The sequence below is a fragment of the Leuresthes tenuis genome, unplaced genomic scaffold, assembly GCF_036924035.1.
Source record: "Leuresthes tenuis unplaced genomic scaffold, fLeuTen1.0.hap1 SCAF_21, whole genome shotgun sequence".
In the NCBI taxonomy this organism is placed as follows: Eukaryota; Metazoa; Chordata; class Actinopteri; order Atheriniformes; family Atherinopsidae; genus Leuresthes; species Leuresthes tenuis.
This window is the reverse complement of record NW_027325375.1, coordinates 22,890,112-22,911,291: the sequence shown is the minus strand read 5'-3', so window position 1 is coordinate 22,911,291 and position 21,180 is coordinate 22,890,112. Positions and strand designations below refer to the sequence as shown.

General features: G+C 41.6%; 1 protein-coding gene across 1 annotated transcript in view; it reads left to right on the top strand.

Moving 5' to 3' along the window:
• Positions 1 to 20,706, top strand: part of uvrag (UV radiation resistance associated gene) — an 87,788-nt gene extending 67,082 nt beyond the window's left edge. The window contains exons 14-15 of the mRNA XM_072374389.1: positions 8,730 to 8,821; positions 18,290 to 20,706. Coding sequence (XP_072230490.1) covers positions 8,730 to 8,821; positions 18,290 to 19,148 — 951 coding nt within the window. The 3' untranslated portion in view covers positions 19,149 to 20,706. The remainder of the gene's footprint in view (positions 1 to 8,729; positions 8,822 to 18,289) is intronic.
• Positions 20,707 to 21,180: the final 474 nt, after the last annotated feature.

Here is a 21,180-nt window from a genome sequence, read left to right as displayed (position 1 = left end):
TAAATGTTAACAGTAAGTCAGTTTTTTAAACGTTTGCTGACTGCTCAGTTTCTCTTTTTACTGGATATTGTTGTTGACACATTTCTGGAATTCATAGGAGCAATTTAACAACTTGCCAACACTAAATATTGACATCAAATCTTATAATGACTTGAAAGACTTCTGGTTATTTTTGGAGGTGGTTATCTATTGTGTGTGTCACTGCTGGACAGCTTTGGCTCTCTTTTTTTTCTGCACGCTTTAGTTTAAATGATTTCCTTCACACCTGCTTTCTGTGAGCTTATTATTAATAGAAGGTTGTTTTTTTGTTTTTTTTGGAATAAAATCCACATGTACAAACTAAAAGAAACCGACATAGCGTATTTTAAGGTGTTGCGTCACTATGTGCTGCCAGAACAGCTCGAGTTTTCCTTGGCATCACTTTTACAAATGTCTGGAATTCTACCGAACACGTCGGTCTAAAATCTCCTGTCAGGTTTTTATTTGAATTTGTCAGCCTGTGAAACTTTACAGATCCTTATTTTTTTGGGGACTCTTTGAAAGGAGGCTATTTTTGATTAACTATAACTTCTCTAAACATCAGGCCTGACTATTACACAAGTATATTATTAAGTTCCTGTGGTATTTGATTTAACTAATAACTAGTGCTAATAGAAATAAGAATTGCAATCTTAGCTCATATTTACCAAAAGAAAAAAAAACAAACATTTTATACAAGTTGTGCTTAAGACGGCAGCGATTCTTCACACTCTAAATATGTGGAAAGATATTTTCTGCGGTAAGCATTCGTCTGTGGTGTTTATGAATCCTGATTCTTAGTTTGGCTTTGAGACTGGATGATGATGACCGTGGCACGTATTCAAGGCCAGAACACGGCTTGCAGTTGAAGAGCAGTGAGTTCCTGTTGTGAATGAGTTATACGACCTTCGCCAGACTCAAACAACTTTTCAGCTCTATTCTGTATATTTATGGAGACACATGAAAGGCTGCAGTGATTAATCAAGTTGTATTTCATATTCCGGGCTGCACCACATAATTGTTGAGGTTTTGAACCTCTGTTGCGCCATGTGAGGTTTTGCCATCAGCCAGAGCAAAGCCATAAACGCATCAAAAAACATCAAAATCAGGAAATAACAACCTAGTATAGCTACAACTGCATGTCAAATGAAAATGGATGTGGACATTAAGAATTAACATACGATTTTCAACATTTCCTTTACATTTCCTGCTTTCCTGTAAATCAGTTCATCTCCCATCTGTAGCCATTTTGTCTCGGCCATTTTGTGTTCTTCCTGGTCAGCATTTCAGTGTAATGCATTTAGTGGATGAGTGAGGGCTTTATGGGCTGAGTTTCATTATGTGCCCCGGATAGGCCAGATGAGCGGAATCATTGAAGTGCTGCACTGCAGCAAACATAATCAACCATTTCAAATCCACCAGTGAGCTAGAAAGAGCTTCTCAGGGGGGGAAAGCTCTGTCTAATGCAGGTCAAATGAAGTTGTTGTGGACAAACAGCTGAATATGGTGAAGAAAAACAGAAAGTGCGATCTCACGCCACGTTCTTGTTGATCCCCGTCACAGACGATGATAAACGACAAGCAAATTTTCCACAATGTTTGCAAGTTTGAACGTTCATGTCAGCTGTAGTTGTGCGATATTGTGTAATAGTTTTTGGGGTGAAGAAAATATACCGTATAAATGTATGAGGTCTTGCTTTGCCGCTCGGCCAAAAAAGTCAGCGGCTGAGCTGTAACTTTTCTGGACGAGTCAAACTGGTGTAAATACGATGTCCTGACGTTTTGCAACATATCAGTTCGATGCTGTAGATGAGTTGTTTATATGATCAAAGCTAGGAACGGCCTTTGAACAGTTGGCAACAATCATTCTGTTAGAGAATAGATTTTTGAAGAAGAAAAAAAACGCAGATCAAAAGATTCTTAGCTGAGTATGTGTGGCTCTCAGAGCTGTAAACAAAAACTAACAATAATTGGAAGGATGTGCCACTGTGTGAGCCTGTTCTGCAAAAACAAAGGAGTAACGAGAGGATTAAAACGAGATCATACGTATAAATATACTGTAGCGGCACCTGTAATGAGAAGAGCATGGCCTCACCTGCTTCACCTGCTGCCATCATGAAAGTTGGCGCTTGTCGTCCAATGTGAAGAAATCTTCTGCGAGGAGGGTTTGGCTGCACAAAACACCAACTGTTTGTGGACTGTGTGGTTTTCATGCGCCAGCCAAACGGCTTCAGAAGGACAGTAAATGCCCAAAAGCTGCTCTAATGAGCCAAGAAACTTGCTCATTGACCATTTTATTGCATGTCTCACTTGAAGTGGGATGTCTTAAAATCTTTGAGGGCTGGCACATATACATCCACCACCCATGTCATGCCAAATCGAGGTAAGAGCTGCATTAGCTTTGGTCCATTAGGTTCCAACGCAGTTTGTGCCGTTTCATGGGACTCATTACAATAATTTGACAGAATTTAATACTAATCCATAAGCTAGCAGACAGTGCTGTTTGACTGGCTACGTGTTTTGAATGCCGGTCACTGAAACACTGTTAGCTTTGGCTTAATGATCAGCAGCACAGTCTGCATGTATTGTTGTATTTTCTGGCAGGATAAGTAGAGATGATGATAGAAGTGACATGAACTGTTAAATTAATCTTTTCGAAGGTCGTTTACACTGATGATAAAATTTTATTGCAAAGATACATCGTCACACCAATGTATCATTCGGCTCTTTTAATATTAACTGTTATTTATCATTCATGCGTATTTTAGCTGCTCGTGATTCAATCATCCTAACCAGAGTCTGCCATGAAATATCACCAGTGGCAGGTTATCTCCCAAAGCTCCACGACTCATATGAGATCTGTATGAAAGTAATGTCTGTGAACCTCATGGACTGATGTTGAAGTTTACAGTCCACAGTTTGACCAGAGGGATGGTGGAGGGAGGAACACCTGGTTAGCCCCTTTTATAACAAGCTGTCATAGGAACTAATGAGCTCCCTGATTACCTTCCCCAGGGAGCATGAAAAACATATACTCCTTCTATTTTTACCCCAGTAGACAAAAGCATGCTGATTATAAATCACAGGGTAATTGTCCGCTGCAGGTCAGACATGCACAGGATACTCCAAGTTTGATTTGAAGACTTTTAACCCCTTGATGAAAATATCCTGGACCTACAATTCAACCATTACCCATCTCTATTTACAATTGAAGACCGCTGGAAGCATTTCCTGGAGTATTCGGCTACCTTGTAGCATAAAAGGCAGGGATGGGGGAGGTGTGCTTTGTTACCTGGGCCACCCCTCTCCACCACATCATCAGCAATCAACTTCAAAACTGCCAGCAGCCCGCCCACATTAGAGGGCTAATCTGAAGGTGATTAGTACTGACAAACTCAGGGAAACTGTAATATGCTGCATAAGCGAGGCTGTGTTTGTTTAGCCTCCGAACAGAGCTCAGGGCAAACAAGAAGGTTTTGCCAAATAATGGGTGGCATGTACTGTAAACTGACTGATTCCCTCCGGCTGTAGTCAACTTCCCTGTGTTTGTGTGTGGTCATGTCTCCAGTGGATTGGCAGGCCTGGCTTGTATACATTGCTGCATTCTTTAGGCTGCTGCGTTATCTTGGCAATGGATGAGGATGAGTTCCCAAATTCTCAGATGTGATTGGTCAACTTCACTCATCTCTAAACTCTCGTTTGCTCATGCCAAACCTTGTTCTCATAGTGACTTATAACCGACTACACATGCTGCAGTCTCTATTGCTCCGAGTGGGTTTTGTTGAACCTCGAAACAGAAAAGGGGAGTGTCCAGACAGAAAGGTGTGAGAGGCAGCGAGGAGATCTGGTTAGATCTATTTCACTGTGTCATCATGTGAAAAAGCCCCACTGGGTGTCCCCACTCTACCTCTCCAACCCCGCCAACACGGTGCTCTCGCCTTTCAGCTGTCATCAATGGGCCCTCGGAATTTCTCACCACGATCTGGTTTGCCCCGTTACAAAGAACTTTGTGGCCAGCTTGAACGCTCACATGCATACACAAGCACACAAACAACTCCTGCTTTCATCACAAGGATGTAAGAAAGGGAAACTGGAAATGACAACCCGTCTCTCAAGCAGACTGATTCTGAGCGATGTACATCATCTGGTTCGCTGACACAGGAACAATGATTGTTTCTGTATGTGCTGCAGAATCAAACTGTTGTGTTTTTTATTCAGTGTCAGTTAAAACACATTGCCTCATATAACTTACAACATACTCCCAAGGAACAGTTTGGGTTTACATACTCGAATCTAAACCATCCCACTCATCTGTTTGTTTCCATCCTGAAGTCCAAGCTTTCGGGGTGCTGACAGTTGCAAATGACACCCAGCTTTTTGTCATTAAGCTGCCTTGCACATTTCTTCCTCTACTCCAATATTCTCTTTTCTTCCAGATGATTTAGCCGGGTCACCAATGTTTGTGTGTTTGTCTCAAGTGAGCAGAAAACAAGGGAGAAGGCTGATGTTTGCATATTTGACGGAATCCAGTAAAAATGCCTTTGCAAGATGATGGCCATGAGCAACACACACACACATTATATGTGTAATAAAATTCATACAGCTTCCAGGAGGGCCAGAATGGTTTATGAATATTGATAGCCTGGCTGGCTGAACACTGGGCTGTGTGTGCTCTGTCTTCGAAATGTGTTTAACACACCTCAGTACAACAACTGTGTGAAGCAGTAGAACCAATGGTTCTGATCTGCCAACCAGACACCAAAACTCAAGCGTGGTCTGTGCCCACTGGCAGAGACTTGGTAGAAGCCTGAGTGAACTTGCATGGAGGTGGATGTTTGAAATCTGTGGATGAAAACTCTTAGATCAGTTACTTTCTTCTGAGAATCTTTTTTTTTTGTTTATCTATTACCCCACAATGAGCTCCTCAGTACCAAAGCGCATTATGAACAGGCCTGTTACGTCAACCGCTTTGTTGTTTTTACCCACAGCCATTTTCTGCGCGCTCAACACTTCATCTTTATATGTAAGAGGGGGGAAAGGAGAGGGAAGCATACATACAGATGCATGGTCATGCACTTCCTCTCCCACACACGCGCAGACATACAGGCGTATAATTTGACATTGGGCTCTTGGACATGGAGACACGGAGTGTGGTTATTACACACACTTCAGAACTCAGGCCAAGTTAAAGGGATTTAAAGATAGCATTTTGTTATTTGTTCCTACTGAGAGAGAGAAAGCACACATTTTACCTTCTCTGAGGCCGTAATGTTTATTCTTTGCTCATATCTGATTCATGCCTTTAATTTATACTTTCTAGACCAGAACCCTGAGATTTGCATGCGATTTGGAATTTCCTTTTTATAGCATCTGGTAACAGAAAAAGCACCCCCTTCCCCTATGCTGCTATGTTTTTTGGTGGTGTTATTGATCTTGGCCCCCTGTTTCAAACCCAATTCCGTCATCGGCTGGTCACACCCCGAGGTTTACTTTAAGCGATGAATGGATCTCTGTGTTGTTCTCGTAGGTTTTGGATCGTCCCCCCCCCCCAGCTGGGTTTTGAGGTGACACCCTGGTCCAACGCCCACAATCTGAGCTGCTTTTGATAAAAACTCCCTCTGATACTGTCAGGTCTGTTGTTCTGTGGCTCCCCTAACAGATATGGACCATTTAGAGCCAGAGTACACAGATGCAAACACAGTGGAACACTGATGCAGATGTGCGAACTCTTCGGTACGTGTCGTGCACATGTCATACGCTGTATATGTTATTGACGGTTCCACAAACTTTTACGACACTTTGTGGTGTGGGGATCAAATCACCGACCTTACAATTGGAAAATGACCACTCTTCCAGCAGAGCCACGGCCAACTTACTAGGATTCATGTGATCTGTGCACTGTTGGTGTTACTTTTAAGCCCCTCCCCCTCACCATTGATCAAGCTTGATGAGGTCAACTATGCCACTAAAGCAGGTGACAGAATACACTTGCAGAACTAAAAAATGCAACATTCTCATTTTTTCTAATGAACTACACATTGCTTCACGGAATTTAATTTAAAAGGCTGAAAATGGGATGGTAATTTTTTCCTGTTCCCCTTCACTGACTTGCAACAGTAAACAATGAGATTTTGTCCCAAGTTGAGCAGTCTGCAATTCTCAACTGACTTGAAAAAAGCCCTCAACCACTCCCGAAAATAGTGCAGCCCAGAGCTACAGAGTAAAAGCAACTTAAAAATGAAAGCTTTTTTTTACATGTCTGCCAAACAGATTACTTCCAGCATCACAAAATGTTGCTGCAGCCCTACAACTCCAGACAATGGGAGTTTTTCTATGGTTGATGCCGCCTTTAGAAATCAGGGCAGCCGATGGCCGATGCTGACTTTTTTATGTGTTGTTTGGCCATTTCAAACTATTTATCATGAGATGCACAACCAGTGAAAATACACTGATTTCTGAATACAGAAAAGGAAAATACAGAACAGATGGAGAGAAACGACAAAGTACAAATATAACCTGAAGATAAGTTAAGAAAATGTTAAAAAAAAAAAAAAAAACATTTTCTCTTATTACACAGTCTGTTGCTCTTATGTGTCAGACTACATGATATCATTGAGGCTATCACTTTGGATGGGACCCATAGTCTGTAGGCATGTTTAATAAGTAAAGCTAAGTATTTGGTAATTTAGTGAAAGCAGACAAAAGTACAATTCATGGTGAGAGCGTCTTTGTCTCTTGCTTCCTTGCACCAATGCAGTTGTGACTGAATACTCTTGTATGTGACAGTTCCCTCTAACCAGACTCAATTTAACAGTCAAACATGCATGTCTTGACAGTTTATTGCAACACAATGCAACACATGAACAAATGCAGCAGTGAAGAGGAGAGCTAATCAATGCTAATCTCCAGCTTTACAACTTTCTTTGTAGTAACCACCAACCCTTTTGGCTGAAGGTCGTCACTTAATATAAACATGTTGATCTGCAACTCCGTTGCATGGCCGATGAGCGGCAAAGTGACATGTTTCATATTTATTTTACTGTCTTTATTTGCACAGCAATAACAATGTGCTACCATACTTGTGCTACCAATGTGCCTGTGAATCAGGTTAATGTGCATTTTGACCAACAGCACTCCTAATTAAAATGGCTCAGTGTTTCTTCTACAGGAGCTAAAAGGCTATTTTTATCTAAAGTTTAGGGTAGATTACGCAGATTAAGTCTGCTGAAGTGTGTCACTCTACCCTGTTAGCGCTCCCTGGAGTTGTAGCACTGCCACACTGAGCCCACAGTAAAACCAGGAAGTCCACTTCAGCTGCATTTACTCAATATCTGTCTAGGTTATACAACGTTTATGGGGTTCTGGGGGGGTCTTCATTTCTTCCATAGAACAAACCATGTCCCTGGCTTGAATCTCAGCTGTGGTCTTAAATGTACTTCCTCACTGCCAAGGTCCATCTTGGGACTGAAATTTCTCCCCCAGAACTCTTTTTAGCACCTGGTTCATGATGTTGTAATGGAGGAGAAAGACCCTGGTAAAGGTTCCTGCTGTGGGAGTGTAGTTTTTGTACGCTCAGGTGTCGGCCAATCTGGCTAAAATGGGCCAGATTAATGTGTTTACCTCTACTCCAGACCTGTGACTGGAAGAACTTGAGCTTACTAAGGATGTTTTCGAATAGATTGTATGAATATGATTTTATTTCAGCAGTATGATGCTCTGTTAAAGCTAATATAATTTTTTATCATGACACTGAAAATCATTTGTCTCCTCCTTAACTGTAAAAGAAAACCCTCTTACTAACAACCTATGGCCTTTGAACTCAGAGGCCCAAACGTCTATTTTTCTTTAATTCCTTATCACTAAGTCAGTCATCCGTTTTGTGTTCACATATGAAAAAGCAGCATGTTATCCCAAGTGAGTCGACTGTTGGAGTCATGTGCGATTCATCTCTTCCCCAGAAGTGTGTGTGGAGAGAGAAACGAGCGGTTGCCGTGGTACCCAAGTGGAAACAAAACAGATGTCAGCTGGTGCAGGCAGTATGTGTGACAGAGGGGCCTCTGAGATATACGCTGGACGTGCAGCATGATGCTCCTCTGCTGTTCAGTCATATAGGTTAAATAAACTCTCTGGGACAAGAATTGGCTTTGCTGTGACATCACTCATCTGTTGGGGCAGATATTTCTGGCACTGGAACTAAAGCTTCAAGGTGGCCTTGTCTTTTTTTCTCAACTGGATTTGATTCTATCGTGAAATAAAGAACTGTGGTACAAGGGGCTGTTCAAGGCCAATTATGGAAGCTGAACTACCGAAAAGAGTAGGAGAGATCATGGGAGAATGTGATGGGGATTCTAATGTGCCCCTTGCCCCATTTGTTTTATCACAGCTGTTTTTCTTGCCGCCCACTTCTCATCTCCTGTCTTTCAACACGCCCCACATATTATCACACGTGCCTGTTATCAGCAGAAGGTGCCCATTGTGTGTGTCCAGATGAGTAATGGTCTGAAAGGGAGAATAGAAATGTGTCACAGTGAAAGAATGTAGACTTCAGGCATCTTCTGTTGGCGATATTTCTGTCTTCTCCAGACATGGAGTGCATGTCTGTCAGGGTGATGTGCTGTACTGCAAGCCAACCTCATACTGTACGTGTGGCCTAATACGGTGTAGTATGTTATTTTAGCTTAATGATACATGTGGTGTTCCCTTGTCTTGCAGCTGAGATATCAGCATGGCTTGACCACCCCAGATCTGCAGCAAACACTACCCAACCTGAAGAACTTCCTGGAACATGGCCTGATGGTGAGATGGTAAGAATGAGCAGGATCCTAACACCATAAATGTTTCTGAATTAGAAAGAATTAGTTTCCCTGAGATACTGTAATCTTAAAGACTAAATGGATCTACTTAAGGCCTTTTCTGTTTAACGTGAAAGGCTTCTCCTTGTTCTTGCTTCTCTGTATTTCTGACAGTTTTGTTCTGTGGAGTTGTCTGGATATATTTTACCGCGATCCTTCCATCAGTTTCTTTACAGACTCACATACAGCCGTTTGTTCTGTAGGCTGACTGTGATTAACAAACTAAAACATGGCTTATAAGAAAACAATTTTTTTTTAGCTTTCCTCCATTAGAAATCAATCGCACTGAGTATATATTGTCCTGTAATATGGGCTAGTATTGTGAAATTAGTTACAATAAACCTAAATGTTGATTTAAATTAAAAATAAGTTGTTTGTACAGACAACTTAGGCAGAAACAGCTCTAATACGATGAGTGATGAGAATGCTAATTTGTTACCTTGTGTCCATAGATTTTATTTGTAAAACTTGGTCGATTGACACATCCGTCAACTGAAACTTGATGTTTTGACTCAAATACCAAACTTCATTAGCACACTTCCTTATCAGTAATTTCCATCTTCGAAAAGCTACAACGGTGTTTATTCTTGTTTTTGTTTTTTTTGTATTCACACCCTGTTGCCTGTTCTTAAGTTACACTATAAGTATGATCCTCTTTATATCAGATTTATACGCTCAAACTTCACACATAACAGCACCCACAACCTCTGATTCTATCACTTCTTTTCTCTTCACCACCCTCTGAACACTGTTCTTCTTCTGCAGCTGCTTTCTGTGTAGAACGACTCTGGACAATTAGTTAAAAGTGATTTATTCTAAGGTAACAAAAAACAGAACAATTATTTTAGCAAAGCTGTAAGTTTAACTAATTATTTCCACCACACCACAGTTTGTAGGCTCTTTGTCAAGGAATACAGGGCACAGTTTAAAGCCACAGGCACGTGAAGTAAAGCAAAGTACAGTAAAGCTGGAGAGAAAATCAAGGGAACCCTTTGTCTTTATTACAGTACAAGTCTTTTGCTACTTCTTTAAGCGGTTTTTCATGCTACTCAACAGTTAGGTTGTCCATCATCTTGGACAACTTCCTCGATCCTCTTTGGATAAATCCTCCCGACGCTGCCTGGATTCGCTGCTTTTTGTCTGTTGTTCACTTTCTGATTTTGTTTTTAGGTTTGTGGGAGAAAAAAAGATTCCCAGAAAATTTGTGCCTCTAAATTTTTAAGGTTAAAATCACTTTACAACTTTAAAAAAAAAAAGAGTTTAAACATGTTTTGTCCATTTGCCAAAGTAGACTTCCATACTGCATGACATATTGATGAGCCAGCAACATGTGAGTAGCAACATGTGAGTAAGTTGCTGCGAAATGTAGCTCAGAGTTCATGGTTTGATCAGCAGCAAGAGATGAGCAGGAAGTACAGTTCATCCAGTCTCGAGTGACACCAAGCGTTTCTGTGCACATTTTGGTGCTTGAAAGATGTCAAAAACAGGACTTGAAAGTCCAGCTGCTCATATGTGCACAATGCCCTACTTTAACAAATTCCCGTTAAATTCTGATCCACCAAAAATGAAGAAAACGTCATCTGTTAAACCTGTTTAAGACCTACACTCACAAAGCACAAATGTATAGATTTACCATGTAGAGTTGAACCAAATTATGTCATACGTCGCATACTTTTTGACAGACAATGCCATGCTTTCAGCATCATAGAGTTGTTCAGGTAAAAGCTTGTTCCTACAAACTTTATGTGTTTAATGATATTATTATTGTCACCACTTCATACAATCTTTTAGAATATAGAAACTCCACAAATACATCCACACTTTCAAGCTTCCTTTTCACACACCGGACTTGAATTTGTTCTGAAAGTGTAATTATTTTTGTTGATTATAGATTAAGAATAGCGTGATAAAGATAAATAATCACAGTCCTGGAATATCTAGAGATGTAACGATGTTTGCCTGAACATCATGCTGGCCTCTGAGAAGTTGTGATGGGCACGTTCTCTCTTTTTTTATGTATTTAGCAAAACACTGAATATTAGATGATATAACCTAGAATTTATTAGGTAATGACAGTAGTTTGCATGAGTTAATTATGTATTGAGAGTAGGGTTTTTTTCAGATTTTTAGAAGAAACTCCTCTGATAAAAGGATATTAATGCGAGACGACACTGTTAAAAAGCCTTTGATTTTATTGGTAAAACTAAAGAATACTACACTGTGCCTTTTTAATGCATATCATTAGTACCTGACATTTTGAAAATCAGTGTTTTATTCGATCTGAAGCAGCCACTTAGTCCTGGTAAAATGAAATGCTTAGATATCTGTCCTTTCTTCTTCTATAGTCTTTTGGCCTGTATGTAACCTCCATTAAAACCGGGGAGTTGGTATGCATCAGGCTTCAGCTCCACTGCCCTATAAAAGACAAAGCTGTCTTTGATCTTCATTCCTCTCCAAGGGTCAGCAAAGGGGAAAATGTGTATTACACACATTAATTGAATAATCTTTTGTTTTGAAAGGAAAGAAGCCATGAAAAGCCTGGGCACCCAAATCAGCTCTCCACTGGCCCCTCTGCTTAATGGGAAGTGGAAGGGCCCAAAGATACATGAGATGAAAGCGTGGCTCCTCTAACCCTGAAGCTATGTATTTGTGTGTATATGTGTGTACACGTGCCTGGAAAGATTTTAAAGTGGAGTTGGAAGTGTAACAGTTCTTCAGGGGTTTGCCACAGCCACACTCCTGTATGACAGCGAGACCACAGGAACAAAAGCTGCTCTGTACTCAGTGGAGTCATCAGCAGAGTCCAAGAAGCTGCTTCTTTCATCATCCCGATCAGCACCGCAACTCAAACTTTTCTGATTTATCAGACATTTGCTCTGTCAGAAGATAAAAAGCTCCAGCCACGTTACAAAAGAAGAAAGCCCCAGTGCTCATTAGACTGATATTCCTCTCCTCTCCGTACAGGAAATATGAAGCAGCAAGAAGTTGACGGGCAAAGTTAAGCAACTAATCAAGGCTATACACTGATAGCTACTTTTAACACTTTTGCTAAATATAGAACAAGGCAGCACAAAGTAACATTGTCTAAGTCTTTTGTCTAAAATTGAGTGCTCCAAACGTCATCAGGAATTATTCTCTTACATGCACTTCTGTCCTTTACATGTTTTTGATCATTAGTCGGGCCAGGAATAGAGCAAAAGACTGCCATACTGACGCCTTAGTAAGGTTTTCTTAACACTTATAGACCGACTGTGACAATCTGAGCCAATAATGATAATAATTTGGCTGATAGAGATTGTTTTTGTAGTTTATTTATCTCTTTAATGCAGAGGAAACTGTCTCGCAAGACTCTGACCCATCCGTTTGTGGCAGAAACACTAACCGAGCCGATCACTCAGCTTCCCATTGTAGCTACCGCTGGTTTAGTTTGAGAGAATATCAGCAATCAACCATCAACAGTTGTGGCTCCCTTTACCTGACTGGCTCAAGTGGCTCGTTACTTCATCCAATGACTTGTCCAGTGTTTCTTATAAAACTGCCTGCTCTCCTCCAAATTACATCTTGGACGGATTTTCTGAATTTTTCTGTGGAAAAAGAAAAACACCAGCGTTATCCAAACTTTCCTCCTCTGTGGTTTTCCCTGAGATTTACAGATGCAACCTCAAAGTATTTCCTTCCAACACCTGAGACAAATGAACAAGTGAAAAGCTGCGTTGAATTTATTGTGCCGTGGTTATTTGGTTGCTCTGTAGCTTCTCCTCTGAGTCTCTCTCACAGCCAGTAGAAGGTAAAAATGCAAATTTGGAGGCATTAAAATTGAGGTGAAGTGAAAGGACACTTTTCACAGTTCTGAACAACCTTTCAAAACCTCCTCGATCTCACCCTTTTATAAAGAAAAAAGCAGATGGAAAAGAAATAGTTGAGCTGCTTCTGTCTGCACAACCACAGCATGCTTGTTAGGTTGATATGAATCTTTATATCATATCGTATATCTTCAACATTTTCAGTATCTGCTACTTTATTTACTGTCCTGTCTTGCTCAAATGGCAAATAACAGACAAACCAACAACTTAGAGAATATGACTGAGTGAAGATTTAATTAGAATTAATGTAAAAGTAACGTGTCTCTATGTCAGGATACCACTGTTTCAACAGATCCATCAGCCAAGAATGCTATCTATCGTGTCTAAAACAGGCTGCAGCTTTAGATGTGACATAGATGGCATCGAAGGCTGCTCTGGAAGTTGAACTACAGCGATGCAAAAGATGAAATTTAAGTCCGAATCGTTTTGCAGGAAGGAACACAGCGGAACATTAAGTCGAACAAAAGTAGATTTAAACTGTGTGGATTAACACATTGACAGATATATATCCACTTTGGCAGAAGCGAGGTGTGTAATTATAATACTGAACAATAAATTTGCAGCCTCCTCATGGCAGAAGCATGTATATGACGTCTTCTGTTTAACTTAAAGAAATACCTCCAGGGAAAATGGTAGCGGTTTCACAAAGCCCTGTAATAATGGGGATTTTATATATTTTGCATTTTATACATGCTGTTGACTTATTTCCTTTCCATATCAGTTCCAGTCCTCTGGTTGGAAAAAGAATAAATTCAGAGACAATGTCTCGCACTGGGGCCCATCTTATGAAATATGGATGTATAAAACGGCTATATGGCAGCTGCAGGTAATTTTCCTATAGACTGAGAGACAGGGTAATCTGCCTCCTTTGCCTCTCTTTGCCACCTCTTTCTGCTTTCCACGCATCAAACCGGTATAATGTTATGAGGGATATGACCAAAGGAGCTGCTTCCAGAGCAGTTTTGAAAGCAGTTCCCTCCTCCATACATAACCAATTCAGCATGTGTCCTGTCTGGAGGGAGATACTTTGCCAAGCGCCAAGACCCACACCATGAGAGCAAAGAGGGATCATCTTGGACATGTTATACAGTCCAAATGGAAATACTGAGGACAAGCACAGTGCATATTAGAAAATAGAAGAGCATGCTACAAAGTCTGTCACCTTTTTTTTCTTTTTTACTGTGGGCTATATGATGCTCATCTGCAAGCTGTTGATCGTATCTTTATACATTTCCAAACAGTGTTGTCTCAGACACACATCATAACCTGTCAGAGTTTATACAATCCAGCTCTGCAGAGAAATGGACAGTATAGTCTTTTTTTCCCTTTAACTCTTGATGAAGGATAAAAAACAGCTGAAAGATGGTGAATCTATCACCCTGAGGCAGACTGAGACGGTACCAGAAAGCAGTTCTTTGTGAACTACAGTCTGCTGAGATCAAAGCAACGAGGTTCAACATGCTCCCTTTTGCTGCTCCACATCCAATGAGAGCCTGGCACAGGTTCACAGGTTCTTAATCCCACTGCGTTGCCTGGAAGCAGGGTTGTGTGTAAGGGGAGGCAAGGTGTGGCACATAGCCTGGCCAGACAGAGACTGCACTGAAGCTGCTGGATGTGAATCTCCCCGCAAACCCCACAGTGAGTGAAAACCTTGCTAAATCAGCTCTGTTACGAGGTTTACACCGAAGGCTGTGATATTCTGCGTGTGTTATACAGCCGCTGTCTTCTCAATGAAAAAGAGGAAAATTAATCCACAATTTATAAGCCCAAAATGAGCATTTTATAAGGTACATTAAGCCTAAAAGATATCCTGTAGATATTTCAAATAACTGATGTGATATGCTGTAAAGGTGCATTTACTACTTGAACATCACATACTCTCACTCTTCAATGCAATCTCAGTTCAATCTTTTCTCCCTTTATCACCTAAATGTATTATTTGTTTTTTGAGAAGTTACTAGAAATAAAACTTAGAAAGTATGTTCTAGAATATCATACACTGATGGAATGTCGAATCTGTCCTTTTAACCTAACCTAAACAATTGTATTTCTATTTTAAGTATGCTTAGCACCTGTTGCAAAAACACTATTAACGCGTCATCTACTGCACCAAAGGCAGAGTAAAGGCAGGTCGCATACTGTGCTTTGGTTATTCCCTTTCTTTAAAGACCTGACAGTCAAAAAGACTGGACCTTTAAAAGCAAAAACAAAACTAAGCGTCCACCGCAGTGCGTCTCATTTTTTAATTTAGCAAGGGTCAGTGTAGGGGTTTCATTGGGATATCACTCAAACCGCATTAAACAACCAAATCGTATCTGCGGTGTTGTGTGTTTTGGCCTCAGTCGGTGTTTTTTTTTTTAGCAGAGTTTGGATTTGAACAGGAACATGCTGTGAAGTCTGTTGGAAGGACTGGACACTGGAAAGGCTTTTCCTGAATTCCTGAGTCTGCTTGAAATATGCCAGATTTGACATCAGCACATGAAAGGAAGAAGGCAAAAAGCTTTGGAGGAATGAAGGCTATTTCTGGCACGACATGACTTAATGATGAAGGCAGATGCCTCTTTGTAGTGTTCAGTCAAGTTGTAGTTTGGGTCGTACAGCAGAAAGACTGAGGGCCTCCTGTTTGTGAGTGGCCTGGGCTACCACTGGAGGGAACTCATCACTATTCAACTGCATAGCATACATTAGGGATTAGCGGCTGTACTTCACCCGACTCTATCATGAATTCACTTTGCTCATCTTAAATACTTAACACATGTTTCAAGCATTGAAATCCAACCCCCTGATTAGAAAGTCTAATTGAAATAAACATTTCTGAAAGCTTAAACATTTGTAGAGGTTTACAGCATCAAAGTAAACATAGTTCAGACATGAGGAATGCTGAATATATTCCCCCGACCATCATTACATGCACAATAAGAACTTCTAATGGGCTGCAGCATCTAACAGAATGACATCAGTTTATGTGTGTGTCATGCCTCAGGGATGCTTGGCAACAAATCAGGAGCGAATAGCTTCTTGATGGGACTCTGAAGCAGTGAATATTTAAGCCCTGTGATGCTCTGCTGTTCTGTGCTTTAAGCTAAATGGCAACACAAGTGTGTTGGCATGCTGACGCAGACTTCAGTCCGTTCATCATCTCATCAGCATCACACAAATTCAAAGGTACGTGAGAATGTATTCATCACATTCCATGGCGAGTAGACACCCTAAAGTACAGTTCATCTTTTGGAAAACATAAATATATTTACCAAAAGTCTAGACCAGCGATGGACTGATCAACTTTCTCAGCCCTGAATTTAATTCCACCTCTTAGGAAAACAGTTTGACTCCTTGTATGAATGATTTATTAAAGGGGAAGGCAGTTGCAGACCAAGAATGTCGAGAGACGCAGTTATTCAAGGCGGTGTAACTATTTGACCTTGTTCTGCTTTCCCAGCGTGCTTAATTGCCACTTATGCTCAATGTGGCCGTGCATTTGTAGCCCAATTGCTTGTATTGAAAAACATGTAATTGGTATAACAGAGAGAAATGTTGACTGCCCAGGAGTTTGCTTGGCTGAGGTCCTCGCAGGCACTCCCTGCTCTCCTGTATTACTCTGCTGCACAATTTGACACAAATGATGCACGCTTAGGCTCGAAACACCGTGAAACAGAATAATACCATCCACATACGGCCCAAGACTCATTTCTATGAGAACATTTTACTGTGATGCGCATTTGATTTTCTGCTTGTGTGTATGAAAGATTTGTTTGTGGCAGAGATGAGCAGCTGAAATCCCTCTATGAGGGAGCCTGCAGGAGGGAGGAGAAAAGAAAAAAAAATCACTGTTAATTTAAATCAGAGGCAACTAATAAGCCAGTGTAGTTGGGACATCACTCAGTAAGGCTTAAAGGAAAAAAATTAAGTCACTTATTCGCTTGTTTAAGATGAAAGAAATCGCAGATGTCAGTGATCTCTAGTTACCAAACCTGCATTTTCTTTTCAACGGGTCTAAGCATTTTTGATTCTCCTAAATGATAATTGACTTCTCATGGCGTCTGCCTCTGCAGAACATAGTTTTGACTTTAGGACTGACCTTCATTTGGGTTTCATTTGGAAAGTCGGATACATTTTCTTTCTCTCCATTCCTGCTTTTATATATCCCAGAAAATGAGGTCGTAAACAGGGCTTTATTTCCCATTTAGGTAATAAATGTGATTGTTGGGGGGGACAGTTTATTAAATTATGTGTTTTGAAGGATATGTACTGCCAGGTAAACCACAGTCCAACTCCTTTTCAGCCCACTAAAGAGGAACACTCAGTGGATCAGGCCTTTGCTCTGTGCCTTTATGTTCTTAGTCCCCATCCACTAAAAAATTACTTTCTCACCTTGTTAACATGTTCATATTGTGGGTTTTTTGTTGTTATTTTTTTATGCGGAACGAGGCATATCACATGCAAAACCGACCTTGGGCACCACCTACAGTCTCACAAAGTCAGGCAGCCCAAATGAAAAGCTAACACAAGCAAGGTGGAGAAGCAGTTGGTGTGTTTTCCTCTGGTTTCTTAAAGGGCAGACATGACATGTTTATGACCCTGATTGCATAAAGATTCTGTCAGCCTTCTCCTCTTATTGCCAGTTCCAGTCTTTTGCGTGCTCATAACAAACTGGATCGTGTCGTCCTTTTTAGTCAGGAAACATTCATAAGACCTAAGAATGTTTCTGATTCACTGAAACAGACACGTAAAAAGATGACAGGTTTTGACCTTAAACTGGACAGGCTGCTAGTCTCTCCTAAGCAAAGCGTCCTGCCTGTGAACCCGGTCAGGACCACCTCAGCGAAGCTCCAGGGCTGACACGCTGAATGTTGGTTATTACACAATAAATGCATGTTATAAGTAATGTTCTTTTCAGTGGAAGTTGGTATCAGGCGACAGGAGAAAATTTAGAGGGATATTTGCCATAACTGCAGCTCCAACTGAACAAGCACACGCTTGTCCTCGAGCCTTTAACAAACATGTTTGAATCTCTTACATGGGGCCTTTCCTCCTGAGATAGCAGGACAGTCACGAAGAACAGAGCACTTAAGTAGTCCAGTGAATTATACAAGGCCTTGGCTATTGGTAGAGGCGGTGAGGCCCCCGTTTAAGTAGATTTATGACCCCAGTCCTGGGGCTGGGTGGGGTGTCCCAGATTTTGAGTCTGTTATCTGTTTTGGAAGAAAATTTCTGACATACTTGGGTGGACGCCTGCTGCGCTCCTCCAGTCAGCAGAACATGAGTGCAGTCTCACAGGCTGCACAAATGTTTTGTGAATGCTGTAAAGTGAAGTGATTTACAAAGAGCTGCAGCTGCCCCTGGATTAGGAGCAGGGAGCTGGGTGCTCTGGATGGACAGTGCTGATAAGCTTTATCCCCCTTAGGGAACCCCTCTCTCATCTGTTGACTGAATGCTTAAATAAATACAGCCTTAATCTTATCTTGAATTTAAGAGACCTTTACATGCAGGTAGTTTTGTATCTTTGCTTTTCTTTTTGATCTCACTCAATAAACGTTCTTGTCTTTATTTCACACAGCGACCGACATCATGTCTCTAGCTCCATTCCTGTGCCCGCCAAGTCCCAGCTGGGTGTGTCCGCAGCCTCAGAAACGGGTTACCCTTGCCACACCAGCTCTCCGGACAGAGGCCTGAGGAAGAGGGCGAGCTCAGAGGCTGAGGCACCTCTCAGGTACAAGCCAACTCCTCCTCCCAGCTATAACACAGTCATGGGTGAGGAGGAGCCCCCCGTAGGCCTGCCACCACCTTCACCAGCATCCAAAAACCTGTCATCCTCCCTCGATACCAGCATGGCCTCTCTTAACCTCACCACCATCACGGAGGCCAACAAGCAGGGACCGCAAAAGGAGGAGACGGGGGACGGTGGGGACACAGTTGTGGAGGAGGAGAAAGGCGAAATGGCCGTCAAAGAGACTGAAACATATGAAGAAGTAGTAGCGGTAGATCAGCCACAAAGCAGCACTGCTGCACACAAGTCTTCTCCACTGCAGGACGTTGGCGAGGAAATAGTTCCCACCGTCCAGCACACAGGTGCCATGAACGGCTCCTTGGTGCCAGGACAGGCGAGCGTTAGCCTGGTCCCTGAGCTGCGCTGCTCTGTGGAGCAAGCTGAGGAGATCATGGGCACAGAGGCCACGGGTTTAGGCCTGGGCCTGGGCCTGGGCCTGGGCCTGGGTTTGGGGCTGGGGCTAGCAGATGAGGCTCGGCTGGATGACTACCGCTGCATCCCTGTGGAACATGCAGTCGCTGTGGAGTGTGATGAACAGGTGCTGGGCGAGCTGGACGCGGCTGGCTTCGAGGAGTTCTCCAGGCGCATCTATGCACTAAATGAGAACATGTCGAGTTTCCGCCGGCCGCGCAAGAACTCCGAGAAGTGAGACAGAGGACCTAAGGTGAGAGGGAGGCTTGGAAAAAGTTGCACATGGAGCAGCAGGCAGGGATGTGAATTGAGAGGAGAGAGGTGTGGTCCTCACTCCTGAACTGCAGCATCCGAATCATATTCTGGAATAATAAATTTGCACTTATCGTAAACATTTCCATAGTAACCAATTAAAAGAAAATAGTCAAAAGTGCAAATACTGGGACAGTGAACTTATTGTTTTTGTTTTTTTTAAGGCCAACATGACTATATTTTTGACAACAGCAAAAAAAAAAAAGAATAATTTCAGACTTTTTTGATTAACATATTGATTTGGCCTTAGTTGATCATCACAATGTATTAGTATTGTTTGTCTGTTGTTGTCTGACATTACCAGGGACCATTCACTTTGTGTGTCGCTCAGACGAAGTCACTGGCACTTGTTTTCAAACTGTCTGCAATAACCACCCTTTAACTTCTTCTACTGAAGATTAACAGCCTCAGAACATCGTGTTTGAAACCTTCCTCCTCACCGGCTGTCCCAGTACTTCCACCTTTGACTGTAAAACATGATTCCAGAGCTCTCGTTCGGGGTGCATGACAGCGGATGAGCGCAGGATGAAGCACTTGGGCACATGTATATCTGTGCGTCAAATTAGCATGCAAACGCAGTTATGGAAAGAATAATCCCACCGATGACCTTTGAACTCAAGAGGATTTGACTCTCACAGCGTGAGGTGGGAGCTGGAACCAGTGGGCCGTTCGGAGTCTCCTTAACTGTGACACGTTTCACCTCCTCGGCACCGACAGGCGGACCCACCTGTCATTCTCCGAACAGGCTCGAGTTTCTCCTTCAGGTCTTAAAATGAGGAAGAAGAGTGGCAGGTTGGATCTCACAGCAAATGGCAGGGAAAAAGTGCGGTTGTGTTTTTGTCCAGCCGTTTCCACTCGTTTATTTTCCTCTAGTTATTTTTTTGGTTTCATTGCACCCTATCAACATTGAGTTCATTGTTAACATCCACTGATTTTTACATTCGGTATCAAAACAGAATGTTTTTCTTTACATGTGCTGTTTGAATGTCTCTCTCAGGCTCTCCTCTAGCCGATAATAGAAAGTGCGTCAGACCCACCCTGTGATTTGTCTCCCTCCTCTTAATGCTTTCTTGCACTGGTATTCAATGATTGCGTTATTTATGTCTCTCAACAACTGTGTGTGCAAAGGAAATCAATGCATAATTTAATTTCCTAATCATGTCACTCTTGAATATTGTTAAATCTTAGACTGATATCATAACCAGTTTATGGGTCCTGGCTTGGACAGCGGCTCTGCATCACCTGCCATGATGAAGTTGGACTCTCCACCTGAAGCCTACTTTGTGTTTCAGATCCAGTAATGTGGTTGCTGACTGTTGGGAAGTATTGTATTTAAAACTGAACGTTGAACCATGTTAGATCATTTCCATAAACTGCTATACAGTTCAGTAAGTGACCATGTACATATACTTTTGTATGGAGATTTTTTTCTTTTGGTTATTAAAGACTTGCAGTCCAATGGCATGGGTGTATGTACCCCCTTTAAAGAAGTTGTCTGTCTGCTTTTGTATTAGTGTGAATGTGAAACAATGAAGGAGTTTAATGCTACAACTCGTCTATGCTTTAAAAAAAAAAAAAAAAAAGTTGTTTACATGTTGGGCTTCCTGTTTAATATTATTGCTTATTTGTACAGGATTTTCATCAAAGCTGAAATACAAAAGTCACTAGTTGCTAACCCAATGCATCTCGAGCTCAATACATTATTTCCACGTCACTATGGTGTCATTAGATGGATTAAAATAGATGGGTAAAATTTCTCATGGGCGTGGCTCAACGAACAATACCAATAATAAAACACCCAGACTTGATGGAAAATAATTTGTCCTCGGACAAAATAAAAGTTCCAATACTAAGACAGATGGAATGTTTTAAATGATATTTAAAAGTGGACTCTGGGGGTTTTCCAACACGTTCTGGTGATTTATAAAGTGGAAAGATTTGTGCAGAGGAGGAGCAGG